Source organism: Phlebotomus papatasi, chromosome 2 (genome assembly GCF_024763615.1).
Source record: "Phlebotomus papatasi isolate M1 chromosome 2, Ppap_2.1, whole genome shotgun sequence".
Classification (NCBI taxonomy): Eukaryota; Metazoa; Arthropoda; class Insecta; order Diptera; family Psychodidae; genus Phlebotomus; species Phlebotomus papatasi.
In genome coordinates, this window is record NC_077223.1 from 62567912 (window position 1) to 62585954 (window position 18043).

An 18043-nucleotide genomic window follows, 5' to 3' on the forward strand; every position below is an offset into this window, starting at 1 on the left:
CGTCTCATCTGCAAGGTGCCCAAAGCACTTCCTGTTCATATTTCGAAGCTTCTTAAATGTCAGTCACCACTTTTTATGAGGAAAAGCAAACCAATGCTGTTTACAAGGGCCCCCGTCAATATCCCGAAAGCCAAATTCCCGAAAACCAAAATCTCGAATTCTTGAAAGTGTCATAACTACTCCCACGATTGAACCCATATCTTTGCTGAAGGCAAAGGGACATTTTCTATGTCTTTGGAAATTATTCTACATATTACCCTCCAATTATGAACATTCTGGTTTTTTGCCTTCGGGATTTTGGCTTCCGTGATTTTGACCCTTTCGGGATTTTCGGGGCTTCCGGATCATAGTATTCTTGCTTCATTATAACTTTCCTCATAGTCAATGAATAATTTTTTTTAACAACTTCTTAGTATAGTATTCCACAAATTCTCCAACCTTGTGTAAAAATTTAGTTTGAAAATTCTAGAATTAGTTTGAATTCATCGAACATCACCGATATTTTATGAAACCAAAGTTCCATTTACTTTTTTAAAACACTATTTGAGGATCAAACTCCGATTGTGAATGGGAAGAATAACAAAAAGAGGTAAAGAGAATTAGTGTTTCGACTAAACTATACTGTAGCAACCAATGCTACAGACCCGCTCTAGAATGTATTGGAGTACCCGGAGTGCTCCTCTTCGCTTACCTTCTGTAATAGAGCCCTAAAGCGCCTGGCGAGTTGGTCTTTTTATATGGAGCTATTTGAAGCCAATTCCTAAATTAATCTCGGACTCAGCTCACAGTGCTCCAAGGAAAAAATTTATTTAAACAAAAATTTTGTATATTTATCCCTCCATACGGAAAGGTATCTTATAATACGGAAAAATTTCTCACTTTTTAAATATTTAGCATAACGGTCACGAGTGCAGAAAAATTCCCATACGCATTTGTATGGGAAAGTAAGAAATTGGCTTCAACTTTGAAGGCCACTCGCCGGGGACTAAAGAGCCCTTATTGCCTATTACCGTGGATCCTCACATCTTCACGGTTGAATTGAAGTCCGATTGAGGAGCTGATTTGTATACACCTTCGGAATAATTCATTGGGAACTTACAACTCCATCTGTCGGCGGAGTCTAGCGATATAATACCTCTGAAGTTAGCCGTTATAGCACCGCGCAGCGTTACTATCCTAACTAAACAGAGATTGGTACCGTTAGCTTAGAAAAGACTTCATCAGGACGGTTTTTCTTCCTCTTATTAAAATTATATTTAAATTATATCGTTTTATATTTCAGCATAAACTTATGATGTCAATGAGTGAAATGGAATTAAACAATTCGGTTTGACGTGATTTCGGTAATCGTAGAAAACATCGACATTTTGTTAAATAAGTGTTTTGAGATAAAATTCAAAATTTAGAATCCTCATCCATAGATATTTCAAAATTTTTTATAGTATTTATATGATTTCGATGTCTTCATGTACAACAATTTTGACAGTATAATAATGTCACTTTGACAGTCTTGCAAAGCAAATTTGAAAATTTCCGGAAAGTTTTACTGTTGTCCAAGAAACAATAAGTATTCATTTTTCTTTTAATTTTGGAAATCTATGTTTATGCTAACTTATCTAGAAAATCTCTATACTTTCGCATTTCAACTCTGTTTAATAGGGGGTACGAGTGTATTGGATTTTCCTCAATTTGAATTCATTTTGGCCATAAAAAGGGACCAGAGAAGGTATTTGAAGGCAAAAAAAAAACAATCATTTTGTAGCATTGCTCAAATCTATATGGGTTTTTATTATTTTTTGTTGTCATCTCGCGAGATGTTTGAGCCATCACGAAAAAAAAGCGACATACAACAAACTGATTCCAAGGTAAAGTGGCCAATGAACTTTTTCCACAAAACCAATTCATCAGCAGAGAACTGATGATTGTTGCTTTGATACTTTTATTTGTTGGTCACCAGGCATGTGTTACTCTAAAATTTGTCAGTTCTTTTTTTTGCCTCCACTCAGGGTTTTTTCTCTCCATTTGATTTCCAAAGAATTATCACAATAATTGCTTATGTATTTTGCTGCGGGATGTGAACATAAAAAGGCAAGAGATGTATGTACAAGAATGCTGATTTTCTCAGGATAGAACCGCGAAGTCATTCAGTCACGCGGTTGACCCAAAAGGGGAGGCAAGGGTGAAATTACCATTCAGCAATTTGCCATTATTTGAAGATTTGATGGGAAAAAAAACGGAAAAATTTTTTGGAAGAAAAGATAGAAGTATATTTTGTGGCGGGAAATAGGCAACTCTTGAACTATCTAATTATAGCTCAATCACCAATTTTGCTTTCACACCAAACTGCTGATGAACTTGAATATTTTGCACATATTTATAGTTGAGGAGTGAAAGTTTTTCTTCCCGTGGAAATTCCGCACTAGGAGACTGTCTCATTCTCAAGTTTTTGATGGCAATATCTCTGGCGACCAAGACAGAGACATTAGAATCAGAAATAGCATCTTCACTAGAAGCACTACGATCAATCATCTGGGATCAACACTTTTGCGACATTTATTCGCCCATTAGACGATTTGAGAATTTTACGAGAACATTATTTGCACTAACTCAATTTCATGCTCATACTGCACATTATAGTTCTTAGCAATTGCATCTTATTTCATAGTTCATTTCAATGGGCGATTTTCACAACAACTTTTTATGCGTTTTTTTTTTAAGTTTTTTAATCACATTTTCAGTGTGAGAAACCACAACATTTTAGTGTACCCTAGTATCAGCAATATTTATTAATTGAATACACTGTGAGAAATTGCAAATACGGTTCTTTACTAAGCTTAATGTTAATTTTGAAAAATTGCTTGAGACACAAATTGACGAAGTTGAAAATGATTTGTAAAAAAAGCATAGAAACAGAAAGCACAGAGCTTTCTACTTAATTTGAAAAGTTTAAATGTATCGCAATATTAGATGCAATATTGAAAAACAGCTTTAAACAAATTTGCTACAATTTTCTATGTTTTCTATGTTTTTGTTTAAGTGAAAATCAATTACTTACTTAGGTGCCGCTACGTCCCATCGAGGGACAAGGCCTCTTCCACCACCTCTCGTCATAAGGCTCAAGACGTTCCATGTTCCAAATTGTAAGTCCTTTGCACATTGCCTGGGTCGTTGCCGTTCTACGGGAAGGGGTTGTTAGCCCCTTGCCCAATCCTCTCTAGAAGAACCAGATCCCTTGTTCGTTAGTCTCAGGTTTGTAACTTCCCACTGGGGTTGGTTACCCAATCTTTTATCACTCCCCTAAGTGTACCGAGGCCTACCAGGCAACTAGACGGCCTGGAGGAAACATAGCAATTTAGGGGAAGAGTCTATGTATTGCATTACCCCCCCCCCCCATTTAGACCCCTCATGTGAAAATCAGCAGCTTCACAAAATACAAGGATAACAATGATTTGTGTTCTTTCTTTTTGAGGCGTATACCAAATGCAATTAGAATTTTATTTATTTATAAGTTCATGTCCCTGTACAAATATTAAGTACTATATGGGGCTGTATAAAATTATGCACCACTGGAAGTTTGCACTGGAAGTTTGCAATCGCTTACTGAAAATTCTTCAAAATAAAAAAAAAACATAGAAAATCAACATGAAACTTCTTATTAAGCTTCATAGTTTATAATTATTATAAAATTATACTAACTGAGATTGTTAAAAATAGATTTAATGACTGCAAATGATGTAGAATTCAATTCAATTCAATTTATAAGTCAGTTTTCGACGTTTTTTCTATAATTTTATTTGGTATTAAAAAAATATAGATAGCCATCGTAGAATATGAATAAAAGTGTTTACTATTGGTACTTATTGGCTTATGTATTTAACGTACACAATAATAATACGGGCTTCAGACCTAAGGCTTAGCTATCTGGCTTAACTCCTCTAATTCCTCAACAAGCATGATTTTTTTTTAGGAAATTGCTGTTTAGGATTGAATATTAAGGGCAAATGATTCATTACATTTTGAAAAATCATGTTATATTTGCTTGTTATTAGGTTTACATTCTTTACGATATTCTTTTGAAATAACTAATTTTTCAAAATTTTATATTTTTCAAAATAAAGTTTATATTTTTTTACAAGAAGGAAAGGTTTTAAATATTACATCAAAAAACTACAGTAACGGGGTTATTTTAGAAAATCCTATTAAATTGTACTAATTCTTGTACTAAATAAGTTTTTATTAAATTGTTTTTTTTTCTTTAAAACACAGAGTCTTCACGAATTTAAAATATATTTTTCACATAAACCGGTAAGGCTTAAATCAATCAACTGAAAGGTCCAGTTGATTGAGTTTCTCATCGATTCTACGATTCAGAAACAGCTAAAATCGTACTAAATTGTATTTATTGTTAATAAAACAATTTTCAAATTTTTTTTGTAAAGAAAATTCCGTATTCGATATTGTTAATTTATTGAAGTAAATAAATCGTATAGTTGTTAATACGAAAAGTTTAGTACCTAAATACTTGTTAAAAAATTGCTTGTTATTAATATTTTTGAGACCTTATGAAACTCGGGCTAAACCTCAAGTCTGAAGCCGTCATTAGTTTAAAAAGATATTCGAAAAAGAACAGAGGAAAACATAGAAAATAATTAGATTTTCAATATGTTTATAACAATGACATTTTGAAAAAACTTTTTTTTGCTAAACAATGTTAGAATTTTTCGCACTTTTTGCGAATTTAATAAACTTAAGTTACAAGTTCGATATTTCTCGTTTATGTATTTTATGTTTTGTTTGTAATAAGCAAGACAAAAAAATTGTCTAAAATATTAATTGGAATCTCTGAATATTTCGGATTAGAAAATTTGACAACCAAAACATTTTTTAAGGATTTTTAGTAAAATTTGATAAGGGATTTTCAATCGTGTCATCCCAACGTAGGAATCAACGCTAAGATGGAAATGGTCACACGGGGGGTTGTGTCAAAAAACAAAGAGATGACAATAAATAAATAAATTGGTAATTGGTAATTGGTAAATAAATTTAAATACAACTGGACTTTACTGTGATATAATTATAAAGATTATAAAATCACCTTGTACAATTAAGTCGACGATCTTTGAGCACTATGATGTTGTCCGATTACATTTGGTTCCGATATCCGGATGACAGCTGTCAATAAGTTGAGAAATTAAAAAAAAACTTCTTTCACTTGCGGGTGGGTCCCGGTCAAAATCCCGAAATCCAAAATCCCGAAATCCAAAATCCCGAAAGCCTAAATCCCGAACGCCAAAATCCAGAATGCCAAAATCCCTAATTCTTAAAAGTGTCATAGCTACTCCCACGATTGCACCCACGCTTGCTGGAGGCATAGGGACATTTTCTGTGTCTTGGGAAATTATTCTAAGCATTTTCCTCCACATAATTTCATCCCTTTCAGGATTTTGAAAATTCGGGATTTTGGCCTTTTCAGGATTTTGGCCTTTTCGGGATTTTGGCTTTCGGAATTTTGGCTTACGGGATTTTGGCTGCCACCGTTGAGGGTAATGGGATATATGACAATAATTTTACATTTTTTTAATATTGATGACTGGAGACAATTCTAACGACACTCTCATAGATTGTCAATCGACTAGCGCTACAAGCATATTTCTTGCAATTATGTTCGTTTACATGAAATCATAAACTCTTCTACAGAAACACCTCATATGATAACCCTTTAGAAAACGAGTTTATTTTCTAATAAATTGTATAATAAATTTGCATGACGATTTACAAAATTTTACAAAACCTGTTTGTATGTACCAATTTCTTTCAGTGTAGGTGATTTTTTCACGTAAAATATTACTCTCAACTAATTGACATGGAAATTTAAAATATGACACTATTTGAGAATAAATGCATGTCATTTGTGGACGATAATTGGTGCCTAGCAAAACTCTTGCGGAGAATCAACCATTGAAGTTGATTCTGGTAAACATTGGCCAAGTGCGACTATGCAATCGATCTTGGAGGGGAATGTTTGTGAATTCTTATGTTGTTTTGTCACAAAAGCTCTCAAGAGACTGCATATATGCGAATGAATCATTTGACAGACTTTTGAGGCCCTTTTAAGCCTTCTCCGGAGCCCCTTTCCCTTTCCCCTATATGCCCATGGTCTTTGGTATATTGGATTGTTCTCAAACAAGAGATTGTCACAGCAATTTTCCAGACGTAGTTTATTGTGATGGAGAGATGAAAGGCAGATGGAAAGGCAGCAATCTCCAAGAGACACACAGTTCGAAATGATCAAAATAACAAAAACAATTATTACACAATATGTGTGGATTTTCGTAATGTACTTCGGTTGGATCAGTGTATGCGTGAATGGTCTATTATTAAGTGTATTTCATCGTTTCGTATATGCTTTTTTTTATTCCTTTTAGTTGAACTGTGTGGTCTGCTGATGAAATTACGCGTCGGCCAGCGACTTTCCAATCTTTCCACTTCTATGTAAGCATATTGGATGGAAATTGTGTTGGAATTTCTGTACAGTATGTGATAGATGCCAAAAGGTCAGATGGTGGTGCCTTTTCGTGGCAGGAAGTCTAACAGGGAACATGCTGGAAAATCTCTAATGGTTTACGGAAATAATTGTACAATTTTTTTTTTAAGAAAAAAAAAACTATACACATCACCTTATATACTTAGCTTCCGAAAGTTCGCAGAAAGTGAATGTTTTTTAGCAAACATTTGCCTCATTTTTCGATGTTTGTTTGGATGAAAGAATGAGGGAAATTGTTTGAAAATGGATGTTAAACTCTGGGAATAAGTTTAGGAAGGTGAAGAAGACTTTCTAGAACAATGTACTGCAAATTGGTGGTGAGAAGAAAACAAGATATGAACCATATAAACAAATGATATTGATATAGGTTTTCCTTTAAACTTATTTTCATTAATACGGAAGGCAATATTATTTACGAAAACAATATATAGTAATTATGCCTTTCTACGGACTTGGGTGCACTGAACCAAACATAAATCTGTATGGCTTAAAAGGGATAAGAATTTCTCTAGAAAAATTCTTCTATTTTAAGAGATACTTAGATACCTAATACGGGGAGAACACAGGATATCATTACAGCCTATCACGCTTCCAAATCGTTCGAAACTGTAGAAAGATTTCCCACTTGATTCCGAAATAGGAAGTTAATAAGGGCACCGTTGTAATTAAATAACTAGGCAATAGCGTCTGATAGACACAATACCTTTAACGGTTATTGATCAATGCAATTAGCCGATCAAAATTAGTCAACGTGTACCGTTAGCTGATCATACAGCTTGAACGTTGTTGATAAGGTTGATAAGCCGATCTACCACTCATGTTTTACTTGCTAAAACCTGAAATGTTCTGAAGCGACATTTCGGTTATTGGTAAACGGGATTGCGAAAACTGATATCCATACATCCTTACTTACTTTGTTTACGGCCTGATTCAGGATACGTCGTCACTTGAGACTGTTACATGATACTGTTCTTCAGTAAAAAACCCTCTATGAGTTATAATACTAGTCCACAATAGCAGTCCACTGACGGCTGAGTAGATCTCGTATCCTCGAAGCATGTAGTGTACTAGGGTAAATGTGCCAAATTTCGGCATAGTTGCATGCAAGCGTCAAAGTCTTAAGTTTGAAATGTAATATTTTAAATGCAAATTGATTTTTTTATTCTTTCTTTTTAAAGAATGTTACTGGGAACCTTGTAAAGAGTTTATCGTCTTTATTTACTCTAAAATCATTCTTAAAACATTTTAAAATGAATAAAAATATAGACATAGCTTTGGTGCCCTATTTCGGCCACCTTCATTCTCATAGTTCCTTGCCCTTCGGGAATTCTTCCAATATCTTCTTCACGTCATCTCGTTTGTCGAAGCTACATTTTTTGTTATTCTTTTGCATTGTATAATCTCTAGAGTACGTAAAATCTAAAAGTTCATGGAAATTCGAGGAACAAAAAAGGTGGCCGAAATTGCAAGCTGGCCAGAATCTGGCACACTTACCTTATATGCTTTCCAAGCTTGGTTGTCCTCACCCTTATAAAACTATGCCTTAGGGCCCAAATAGACTCAGGCTGATCCTCGAGAATATTTAGCCTGTAAAATTTGACAGTAAAGATTTATCCCAAATTTTCATACACTAAGGGCTCTGGATCATCGATTAGAAGTCCTTAGCATAAATTTGCTTTATCCAATCCTTTACTGCCAAACGTTTCAGGCTAAATATTCTCGAGGATCAGCCTGAGTCTATTTAGGCCTTTAGGCACTCCCGGCACTTCTTAGGGAACCTGTTGGATTGCATTTACCTTTTGGTGACGCTTATACTTCTCATGGTTATATAGGATCCGGTATCATTATTGCTTACATAGTATAAAAATCCAAGACAGAAATGCATTTTTTTGCGGACTAGGACTTACGAACATGGATGGAGGAAATACAGTTGGCAATTACTAAGGACTTGGAATAGATGAGCTCTTCTGATTACAACAGGCAGGGGAATGATGCTTGTTCTATTCCTGGGGGTCCTTGATTAAGTACCTATGTTCCAGAAGAATACATGAAGATTGTACCATTTCTGTACATTAGCAGCTTCGTCTTTATCCTATTTTTTTTTTTAAACAGATCATTACAGATTTTTAACAGTCGTATGTGGACCTCAATTGAGATATTACTTATTGTCTGTGTTTATTTCTCAAGGAAGAATCATTTTGTATAGATGAGAAACCTAATAAATTGTTGATTTGTAAAAAAAAACGCTATGAATCCTATATATTATGGTAAGGAAGGTAATGCCCTAGACTTACGACTAAGCCGAGAGATGACTTAGTGGAAATTAGTGATAGAAATGTAGCCTGACCATTATTTCTAATATAATTACGCTAAGACGTCTCTCGGCTAATCCTCAAGTCTATATTAGATGATCGGTCAGTAGATTAATTTTTGAATAACAAGAAACACGGATTTGACCTAGATCCTTCTCCTCCTTCATTACTCGGACAACGTTTCGGAGCTTGATACATTGTAGACCTGAGGAAGGGGCCAACGAGCTCCAAAACGTTGTCCGAGTAATAAAGGAGGAGAAGGATCTAGGTCAAATCCGTATTTCTTGTTATTCAAAAATCCTCAGGTCTGTCAAAGCCCTAAGAGTTAGTATAGGGTTTAGGGCCGTGATGTATATTATGTTTTTTTACACAACATAATTTTGAATACAGAACAGTCCTTGATAAGCCTATCTTCTCGTATTTTTTTAGACCGGGTCAAGTACTGGCTGTCATGGGTCCATCAGGATGCGGCAAGACTACCCTCCTAGACTGCCTAAGTGGTCAGCGTTCTATAGACTCTGGCACCATTCGGCTCAACAGGGAGCGTCTATCAAAGAAATGGCGTCGTCGGATATGTTATGTTCTGCAGCAGGACATCTTCTTTGCCGGCCTAACCCTGCGCGAGACCCTTGAGTACACAGCAATGCTCAGGTTGCCAGACAAACTGCCGCGGGCCGAGAAGATGCGCTGCGTTGACCACATCCTCGAAGTATTAGAGCTGACGCCGTGCCAGCATACCAAGATCGGCGACTACCTCAATCGCGGCCTGTCTGGTGGCGAAAAGAAGCGTGCCAACATTGCCTGTGAACTGCTCACAAATCCCTCCATCATGCTACTGGACGAGCCTACGTCGGGACTCGATTCACATGCTGCCACCTCGCTCATCTCATCATTACAGAGGTACGCTGCCCAGGAGCACAAAACAGTGGTCATCACAGTCCACCAGCCATCATCACAGATGTTCCACATGTTTGACCGACTGCTATTGCTCTGTCGAGGTCAAACGGCGTACTTTGGTGACGTCAATCGTGTCGTAGACTTCTTCCAAGACATCGGACTCACCATGAAAAGCCATTATAATCCTGCTGACTTTATCCGTAAGTTGGAATTTTTGTGGTAATCTTTTGGAAGCTTTTAACTTGAGATAAATGCGAAAAGTTAACTCTAAGGATTCTTTTGCAGTTGAACAAATAAAATCATCGCCTGAGGTGCGAGATAAGATCATCCAGGCAGCTAGAGCTGCTCGTAAATCTTCTTCCTACCCTTGTGAGCTGAACCAGGACCATTTTACGAAGGATGGCGTAGTGATGGTTGATTTCAGGCATCTTCATAGTCTTCTCAAGGATGATAGAATTGTAGCGAATGGTGTTGCACCAATTGAGGAGACACAGTCTGAGGAGGGCAAACAGCTGTGGATGGAAACGCAATCTCACTCAAGTTCAGCGTCTAGTGACAGTCACGATGGTGACTTTTGGCTAGGCTACCCCACCAGCTTCTACACGCAATTCAAGGTGCTGTCACAGCGGAATTTCAAAGAAGCCAGACCAAGAATGCTGTCCAGGCTCAATTGGTTGCAAACCATTGGACTGGGCATGATGGCGGGTGCCCTGTGGTTCCAGTTACCCAAGACAGAAGAATCCCTACATGATATTCAAGGGTGGATGTTCTTCTCACAGACCTACTGGATGCTCTTCGCCCTCTTCGGAGCCCTCAGCTCCTGTAAGTTCCCTCGTCCACCCCTAATTGGTCAACCCCATATTAATTCCCCGTCTCCTCACAGTTCCTCCAGAACGTGAAGTGATCAGCAAGGAACGTCGATCGGGCGCCTACCGCCTTTCGGCGTACTACATAGCCAAAATGGTCGGAGAATTACCACTAGTTATAACGTTACCAGCAGTTTACCATTTAATTAGTTATCCAATGCTTGGATTCAGCAGGTAAATCTCACAAATCATCTCTGCATCCTACTCAATTTCCTGATGGAAAATTTTTTTGGGATACATGCTAAAAATATGTTCTCTCTCTTTCTCTTCCACGCAGTCCAAGTTTATTTCTTACAATGTTGGCATTTCTACTCCTAAATACAATTGTAGCACAGAGTGTGGGCTTCTTCGTGGGTGCCTGCTGCATGGACATGAACTTGAGCATCACCGTCAGTGCGCTCTACACCCTCGCCACGCAGTTATTTGGAGGTAATTGCATATTCATTTGTTTGGGAATAAGTGGCTTTATTGAATGGTTGTCTTTTCCGTTAAACGATCTTCAAGCGTAAGGTTTAGGCACTACAGTAGACTCTCGCTCAATCGGCTCTTTTTCAATCGGGCACAAAATTTTGTTGACTATTTTTACGTTTAATTATGAAGCAAATTTGCCCAAATTCGCTGTAGTTCCTCTTGTTTTATCGTGATTCTCTATAATTGAGCGCTTTTTGTGGAATTTACAATGACTTTGACGCCCGAAACTCTCGATCATTTGGATGACATTTTGCCCCATATGCCCGATTGAGAGTGAGCCTACTGTATAGCTTTAAATTCTCTAAATTCTTATCAAACCTTTTTTTCGAGAAAATTTCGGCAGGATTTGTAAATTACAGACAATAATCCTAAATCTTGAGAAATCATAGCTTCTAATTTTGAAAATCGGGATCTTCGGGAACAAAGATAAACCTTCAGTCTGAAATCCATTGCGATTTCTTTAAAAGATCTTGTGAAGTTATTTTCAAGTCCAAAAAATGTCTTAATTCCTATGGAAAGCTCAAGAACTAATAAGGAAATGTATAAGAAAAATAAAGCACGTTGAATTATTTTAAAATTCTTTTTGTTCAGAATTAATTTAATTTGTTATTTAATAAATAAAATTTATTAATAAATAAATAAAAGTTATTTAATAAATTTAATAAATTTTTATGTTAATTTTACACCTTTTAACTCTTTCGCGTCTTTAGGGTAATGTCATGACTCGGGGAAAAAAGTTTTTTTCGGGTATTTACATTAATTGAAATCTATCTGTTCGTGCACGACATCATAATAGAAGGATGTAAGATTCTTGGCTCATTTTCTCAAGACTCCAGTTATATTTCAATTAATGTAAATAGCCAAAAAGAAACTTTTTTCCCCGGGTCATATATGACCCTAAAGACGCGAAAGAGTTAAGGGTAAAATTACCATGAAAAAGGACAACTTTAACCCCCAATGCACCTAAAAAAATATTTACACCGATTTCGGATCAATACTGCAGGGTAAAATTAACATTTCCGGAATGTTATTTTAACTTTTTCGGATTTCTCTCACTCAGTGTTGTTTGAGATTTTGAAATAACTTAAAATTATAACCTAAAAAGCTTCAGCGAGATTTAAATTTAGGATCAGTTTGGGGAAGTATTTTATAATAGGCAGTTTAAATCCTTTAAAGGTTTGGTAAATATGATCAATTGTTATCACGGAACAATGTTCCATTTTAATTTTAGAAAATTGATAACTATTAAATTTATAAAGAGCTGATATTTGTTTTTTTTTTAAATCTAACTTCATTTTTTGCTTATTAAGTAAGTTAAGGAATAAGGTTAAGGAAAAAAGTTTTGCCCTTTAAGGACGATTGGAACACCGGTGTCCCATAAAGAAAATTATTTTTCCTCACTACCTAAAGTTATTTTTTTCTTATGTCTGTACATAATTGTTAAGCAGAAGGTCGAATGAATCTAGCTAGAATATTTTTTGCAAGTCTATGTAGTAAATATTTAAGCTCGAAAATGGCGAATTTTCAAATTCTCAAATTTATAATTGATTTTATTAATTTTTTATACTTAAAAAAAAGCAGAACCCTTTTGGCAATAAAAACTACAATACTCATACGTAATATTTTTCATTAAAGCGAAAAATATTATTAATTGGTATCGTCAGAAAAATTACTTAAATTTTTGGGCTATTTTTGTCCCTATCGTTCATAGAAGTACAAAATACACCGAATTAGACTCTGTTGGACTTTCCAAGGTTAGATGCAAAACTTATCATTGATTATGTTTCTCAGTTTAATTTCTATTGTTGATTTTTATTCCGTAAAAAGTATCTCGTCGTTGAAGGGTTAAAGACTATAAGTTATTGTCTTATTGCAAATTCCATTACATTAGGTTTTATTTGCTAAAGGCAGTCCGTTTTGCAATTTATTGTTAAGAGGGGTCGGAGCGTTTGGCTCTTGGGTGATGAGACTTCTGAACCGACTGTCACAATTGTGAGTTACAGGCCCGTCCGATCCAAAAGATTGAAGTGTCTCAAGGGACATTTTTGACGACACATTAATAAATCAATTAAATTTGTAAACCGAATAATATACAATAATAACCAGAAGAGTCCAGTACAATAATAAAAAAAGAAGTTTAAGTGCTCGAACTCACGAGAAAGAGCTCTCCGTGAAATATTTTCTGGAATGGTTTTCGGGTTTATTACCATACTGGTTTACTACGGATTAAATTGATTGATAAATTAAAAAAAACCTTATCGATATCTAACCGATTCATTACCAATGAAGACCGATGCAGCCGGATTCGAAATTTCAATACCTTTCCAAAAAATCCAAATTTAATCAAATCGGTTTAAAAATGAGCTTTTCAAAATGATTGATCTTTGGCGTTCGATAATTAAAAATGGCGAATTTTCCGGTCATAGTTATGTATGGACAAAATGTTTGCTTAGGATACCTCTGAAAAATTTCTGAAAATAAAAGAAATCGAAAAAGTCGTTTTTGAAATAAAACAGGAAAAACTGGTTTTGGTTTTACAAAAAAACGGATTATGTAACTGCTCTCTCTTTGAGTTCGAACAGTAAAATAAATAAAAAAAATATATTTTTTGCTGTATTTTGAATTTAAATAAATATTTTGCAATTGATAAAATTCCATTTATGCTTCGAAGCTTCGGATTTTTTTTTCTACAACTTAGATTCTTAAAGTTAAGTGAAATCATAGTGTAACACTATGGTGAAATATAACTTCAAATTTCACTAAAAACAATAATCAGCTAGCAAGAGTATTATGTTCCGTGGGATTATATACTTATAAGAGAATGTAGGCATGGTTCGCACAGAGTAAACCTTCAAACGATGTTAATTTTCTCTTTGTTTGCAAAGAGTTGACTTACAATTTCTAATCTCGATTCATGAGCTTGATAATTATCTATCATATGGTTAAGAAATGACAAACTAGCTCTTTGTAAACAAAGAGAAAATTTACGTTGTTTGAAGGTTCACTCTGTGCGAACCATGCCAACATTCCCCTACGTTTGGAAGCGAAATATATTAGGTAAATCATTTTTTTATGTACATCTGAGACGTTCAAATGAATAACAATAAATAAGGAGCAAGGATTAAAATAAACAATTTACTGTTCATCAAAACAATTTTAAATATATAAGGTTAAAACAATAAAATTTGTTCCTACTCTAAAAATTAGTGATTTGTTCCATATTATTTTAACTGTAAAGCCAACTTTAGGTTAGATTTTATTGAATATAACCTCAAAATTGTTAATTTTCATTGTTCTCTCATTAAATTTTTAACTGTTTAAAAATGTATAATTTTCTGAAGGAAACTTAGAACAGGGGCTCGTCAAGCCAAATAAAAATTGAAGCTATTTTTCACTTTTCCTTGTAAAAAATTTGCAGATGTTTCACCACGACTTAAACAAATTTACTTGTAGTCCTTGTATTATTTCGGCGAACATTATGAAATAATTATTTTTCGAAATATATCAGACTGATAAATTAATTCTCTTTAGGAAAATACTTGCTTTTAGATTTCAATGAATGTTTAAAAAGAATAAGTAGTTATCGATTTACTACAACTCTTTCTTTTAAATTCTTTTTAGGTTACCTTTCGACGAGATTTCCCTCGTGGCTTGAATGGGTGAGATTTACATCGATGATCCACTATGCGTATCAGAATATGCAAATTCTCGAATTCAGCGAAGGACCGCCTATTGTGTAAGAAATTGGTTCTTTTGCAGCCATAACCTCAAAATTACCGAGTCTATATAAAACTTAACCTCATTTTGAATTGATCTTTCAGTTGTGGCGAGCAGAGTAAGTTCGCAATTTGCACGACAGAAAACCCAGATGGCACCACTAACAAGTACATCCCTGTTGATGCCATTCTCGATGCTCAAGGCTGCACAGCACCCCTCTGGCTCAATACCCTGGTTCTCGTGGCCTTCCTCATAGTCTTCCGCCTTCTCGGCTACATTGTCCTCCGCTACGTTAGGTGTCCCAAGTGACCTTTCGCTGGTCCAGCCCAAAAACGCGCCAAGTCGCGAAGAAAAAGAACATAAAACAGGTATTTTTACGCTATAACATAAAGTTTTTAAAGTAAAGATGAATGCAAAAAAAAAGTTGTTGAATTTTACTAAGAGACAATTCTTGCGAATTTGATCACAATGTTAAAGATGAAAGCGCCATAGAAATTAACTGAAAATAAAAGATATCAAAGTACATGGTAGGTTTTAAGACACTTTGACGGGAGTTTTATTTGTGATTTTGTGACGAAACAAAAAATCGTGAAACACTGAAATTAGCAAAAATACAATATCTATTAGGAATATTAAAAAAAAACGATAAAAACTGTTCATTGAAGTATTCAACACTCCTTTATTCGTGAGGATCATTTTTTTAAAAAACTATTTTCACTATTTTACAACACGAAAAAAAAAGAAAAATCCTTAGCATTTAAGAATTTCTTTCTCAAGTTGAAAGATCGACAAGTTTTTTTTAAGAGGTGAAAAAAATAAAGAAGAATTATATCCATTATTGAAAATGGAAAATCTCTCGAAAAGAAATCCCCCTTTCTTTCCCCAAAAGAAAAATTTAGAGTTTTTCTTTTTGAAACAAAATAGGGAGAAAATTCATGTATAAAAGAAGTCTGAGAAAATAAATCGTGATAAAGGCAAAAATATTGTTTTGATAAAACCTTTCTTTTTATTATAATAATTATAATTATTAAAAGTTATATACGAGAAAGAGATAATACAAAAAGAAAACAATAAGGAAGAACCAAGTAGAGAATAAAGTGAAATATTCTAATTTTTACTATGGTGGGACCTTAAAAAAAAACTGTGCCAAATTATTGTAAAAAAGTAAATGAGTAGGAAGCACAAAAGAAATTTAACTCCACTTTGTATTCTGAATAGAAAAAAAAATGAAAATTAAGCAAACACAAAGAATAAGAAATAGAAAAGAAACATATTGTTGAAATAACAAGATGATTACCATATAATAAAAGAAAAAAAAACAGAAATATAAAAATGAAAAATAAATATTTATCACAAAGTGTTAATAGGTATTTTAAAGAAAACATTTGAGAAATGATACACAAAAGAGGATCTAGTGTATAAAAATGTTGAATAACTAACCGATACTGCCTGAAGCTTTTTTTTTATACATATGTAATTGAAAAAGAAAAAAAAACAACTATTTACTAGGTATAATTTAGAAATTTATATATTTGAGAATGATGTAGTGTTGTCATACCGAAAGAAATAGACAAATCAATATCCGAATATATTCGAAAACTCTTAATTTTAAGGGATATTTTTTACAAAAAAAGTTCAATCAAACAATAAATAAAAAATGCAACCTAAAAAGAATAATGAATGAGATGATGTGTGAGCCTATGATAAAAGATTTTAGTCTGTTAATTTTTATAAAATCAATCGTTCTAGATTTTACATTTTTAGTAGTCAAAATATTATAACAGAATTATTCCTTGTCTCTTCATTTTTTTTTAATTATCCTTGTTCACTGTAGCATTTAGAATGAGATAAAGATGTATTGCCTTTTTTTTATTGAAGATATTATGGAGCAAAGAGAATGGCGAAAAAGATCGACTTTTCTATTGTGTTTGATGAAAGTGTTTTTATTTCATAAGAAATTGTATGATTTTAATTTGTAATTTTAGGAAGAATATTGAAAATTTTTTTCTCTAGGTTTAGTCTCTCAACAATTTATATTTTATTCAGTTACTCATTTTTAAATTATATTATTTGAAAACAAGAAAATACAATAATTTTAAATTTAGACAATGTGTTTCCTTTTCAAAAAGTCGCTGGAATTTTTCTTCATTAAAAATTCAGGGAAAACGTTGAGTAGGGTAAAGTGGTACAAATTGGACAATGGTACAAGTTGGACAGGGCTTTTTGTCTTGACAAATTTAGTACTTCATTTTTATTTGTATATTTTTATTGCTTTAGTTTTATAATTTGGTTCCTTGTGCTTAAAAACAAATTTTGTACTTATTTATCAAGAAAAAAAGCCCTGTCCAACTTGTACCGGCGAATTGTCCAACTTATAACACTATGTCTAACTTATATCACTTTACCCTAATTGTAAAAAAAAGATAAGTTTATTAACAGAAACAATATCGATTCATTACCGATTGAAACCGATGCAGCCTCATTGAAAATTTCTATACCTTTCCAAATAATCCAAATTTATAGAAATCTGTTGAAAAATGAGCCCTCCAAAGTCTTTGAACTTAGACCTTCAATAATTCAAAATGGCGAATTTTTCGATCATAGGTATGTATGGACAAAATATTCATCTGGGGTAACCTGTAAAATTTATCCAAGAACCAACGAAATCATTAGAGACGTTTTCGAAATAAACTAAAAAGCAGGTTTTTGGAGGGTATCGAGGATGGCAGGGAGGGAAGGAAAAAACATCTGGAGATTTTTTTAATAGTGGTCTTTAACCCTTTAAGGACGATTGGAACACCGTTGCCCCATAAAGAAAATAATTTTTCCTGACTACCTAAAGTTATTTTTTCCTTATGTTTGTACGTAATTGCAAAGGAGAAGATTGAAAGAATCTAGGATATTTTTTGCAAGTCTCTAGCTATTTGCAATATAGTAAATTTTTAAGCTCAAAAATGACGAATTTTTAAATTTTCATAATGATAATTAATTTAAATTATTTTTTATAACTTCCAATTTTTATAAAGCAAAACCGTTTTGGAAAAAGAAACTACAATAATAATCAAACATAATATTTTTCATTTGAGTGAAAATTATCATCCATTGGTATTGTCAGAAAAATTACTTAAATACTTAGGCTATTTTTGTCCCTATTGCTCATGGAGGTAAAAAATACACCGAATCAGACTCTCTTGGATTTTCTAAGGCTAGATATAAGACCTTTTACTGATTTTGTT

General features: G+C 33.9%; 1 protein-coding gene across 1 annotated transcript in view; it reads left to right on the top strand.

Moving 5' to 3' along the window:
* Positions 1–16911, top strand: part of LOC129800277 (uncharacterized) — a 94806-nt gene extending 77895 nt beyond the window's left edge. The window contains exons 4-9 of the mRNA XM_055844553.1: positions 9286–9953; positions 10039–10575; positions 10637–10793; positions 10897–11048; positions 14712–14826; positions 14912–16911. Of these exons, the coding sequence (XP_055700528.1) occupies positions 9286–9953; positions 10039–10575; positions 10637–10793; positions 10897–11048; positions 14712–14826; positions 14912–15116 (1834 nt within the window). The 3' untranslated portion in view covers positions 15117–16911. The remainder of the gene's footprint in view (positions 1–9285; positions 9954–10038; positions 10576–10636; positions 10794–10896; positions 11049–14711; positions 14827–14911) is intronic.
* The last annotated feature ends 1132 nt before the right edge of the window (positions 16912–18043 follow it).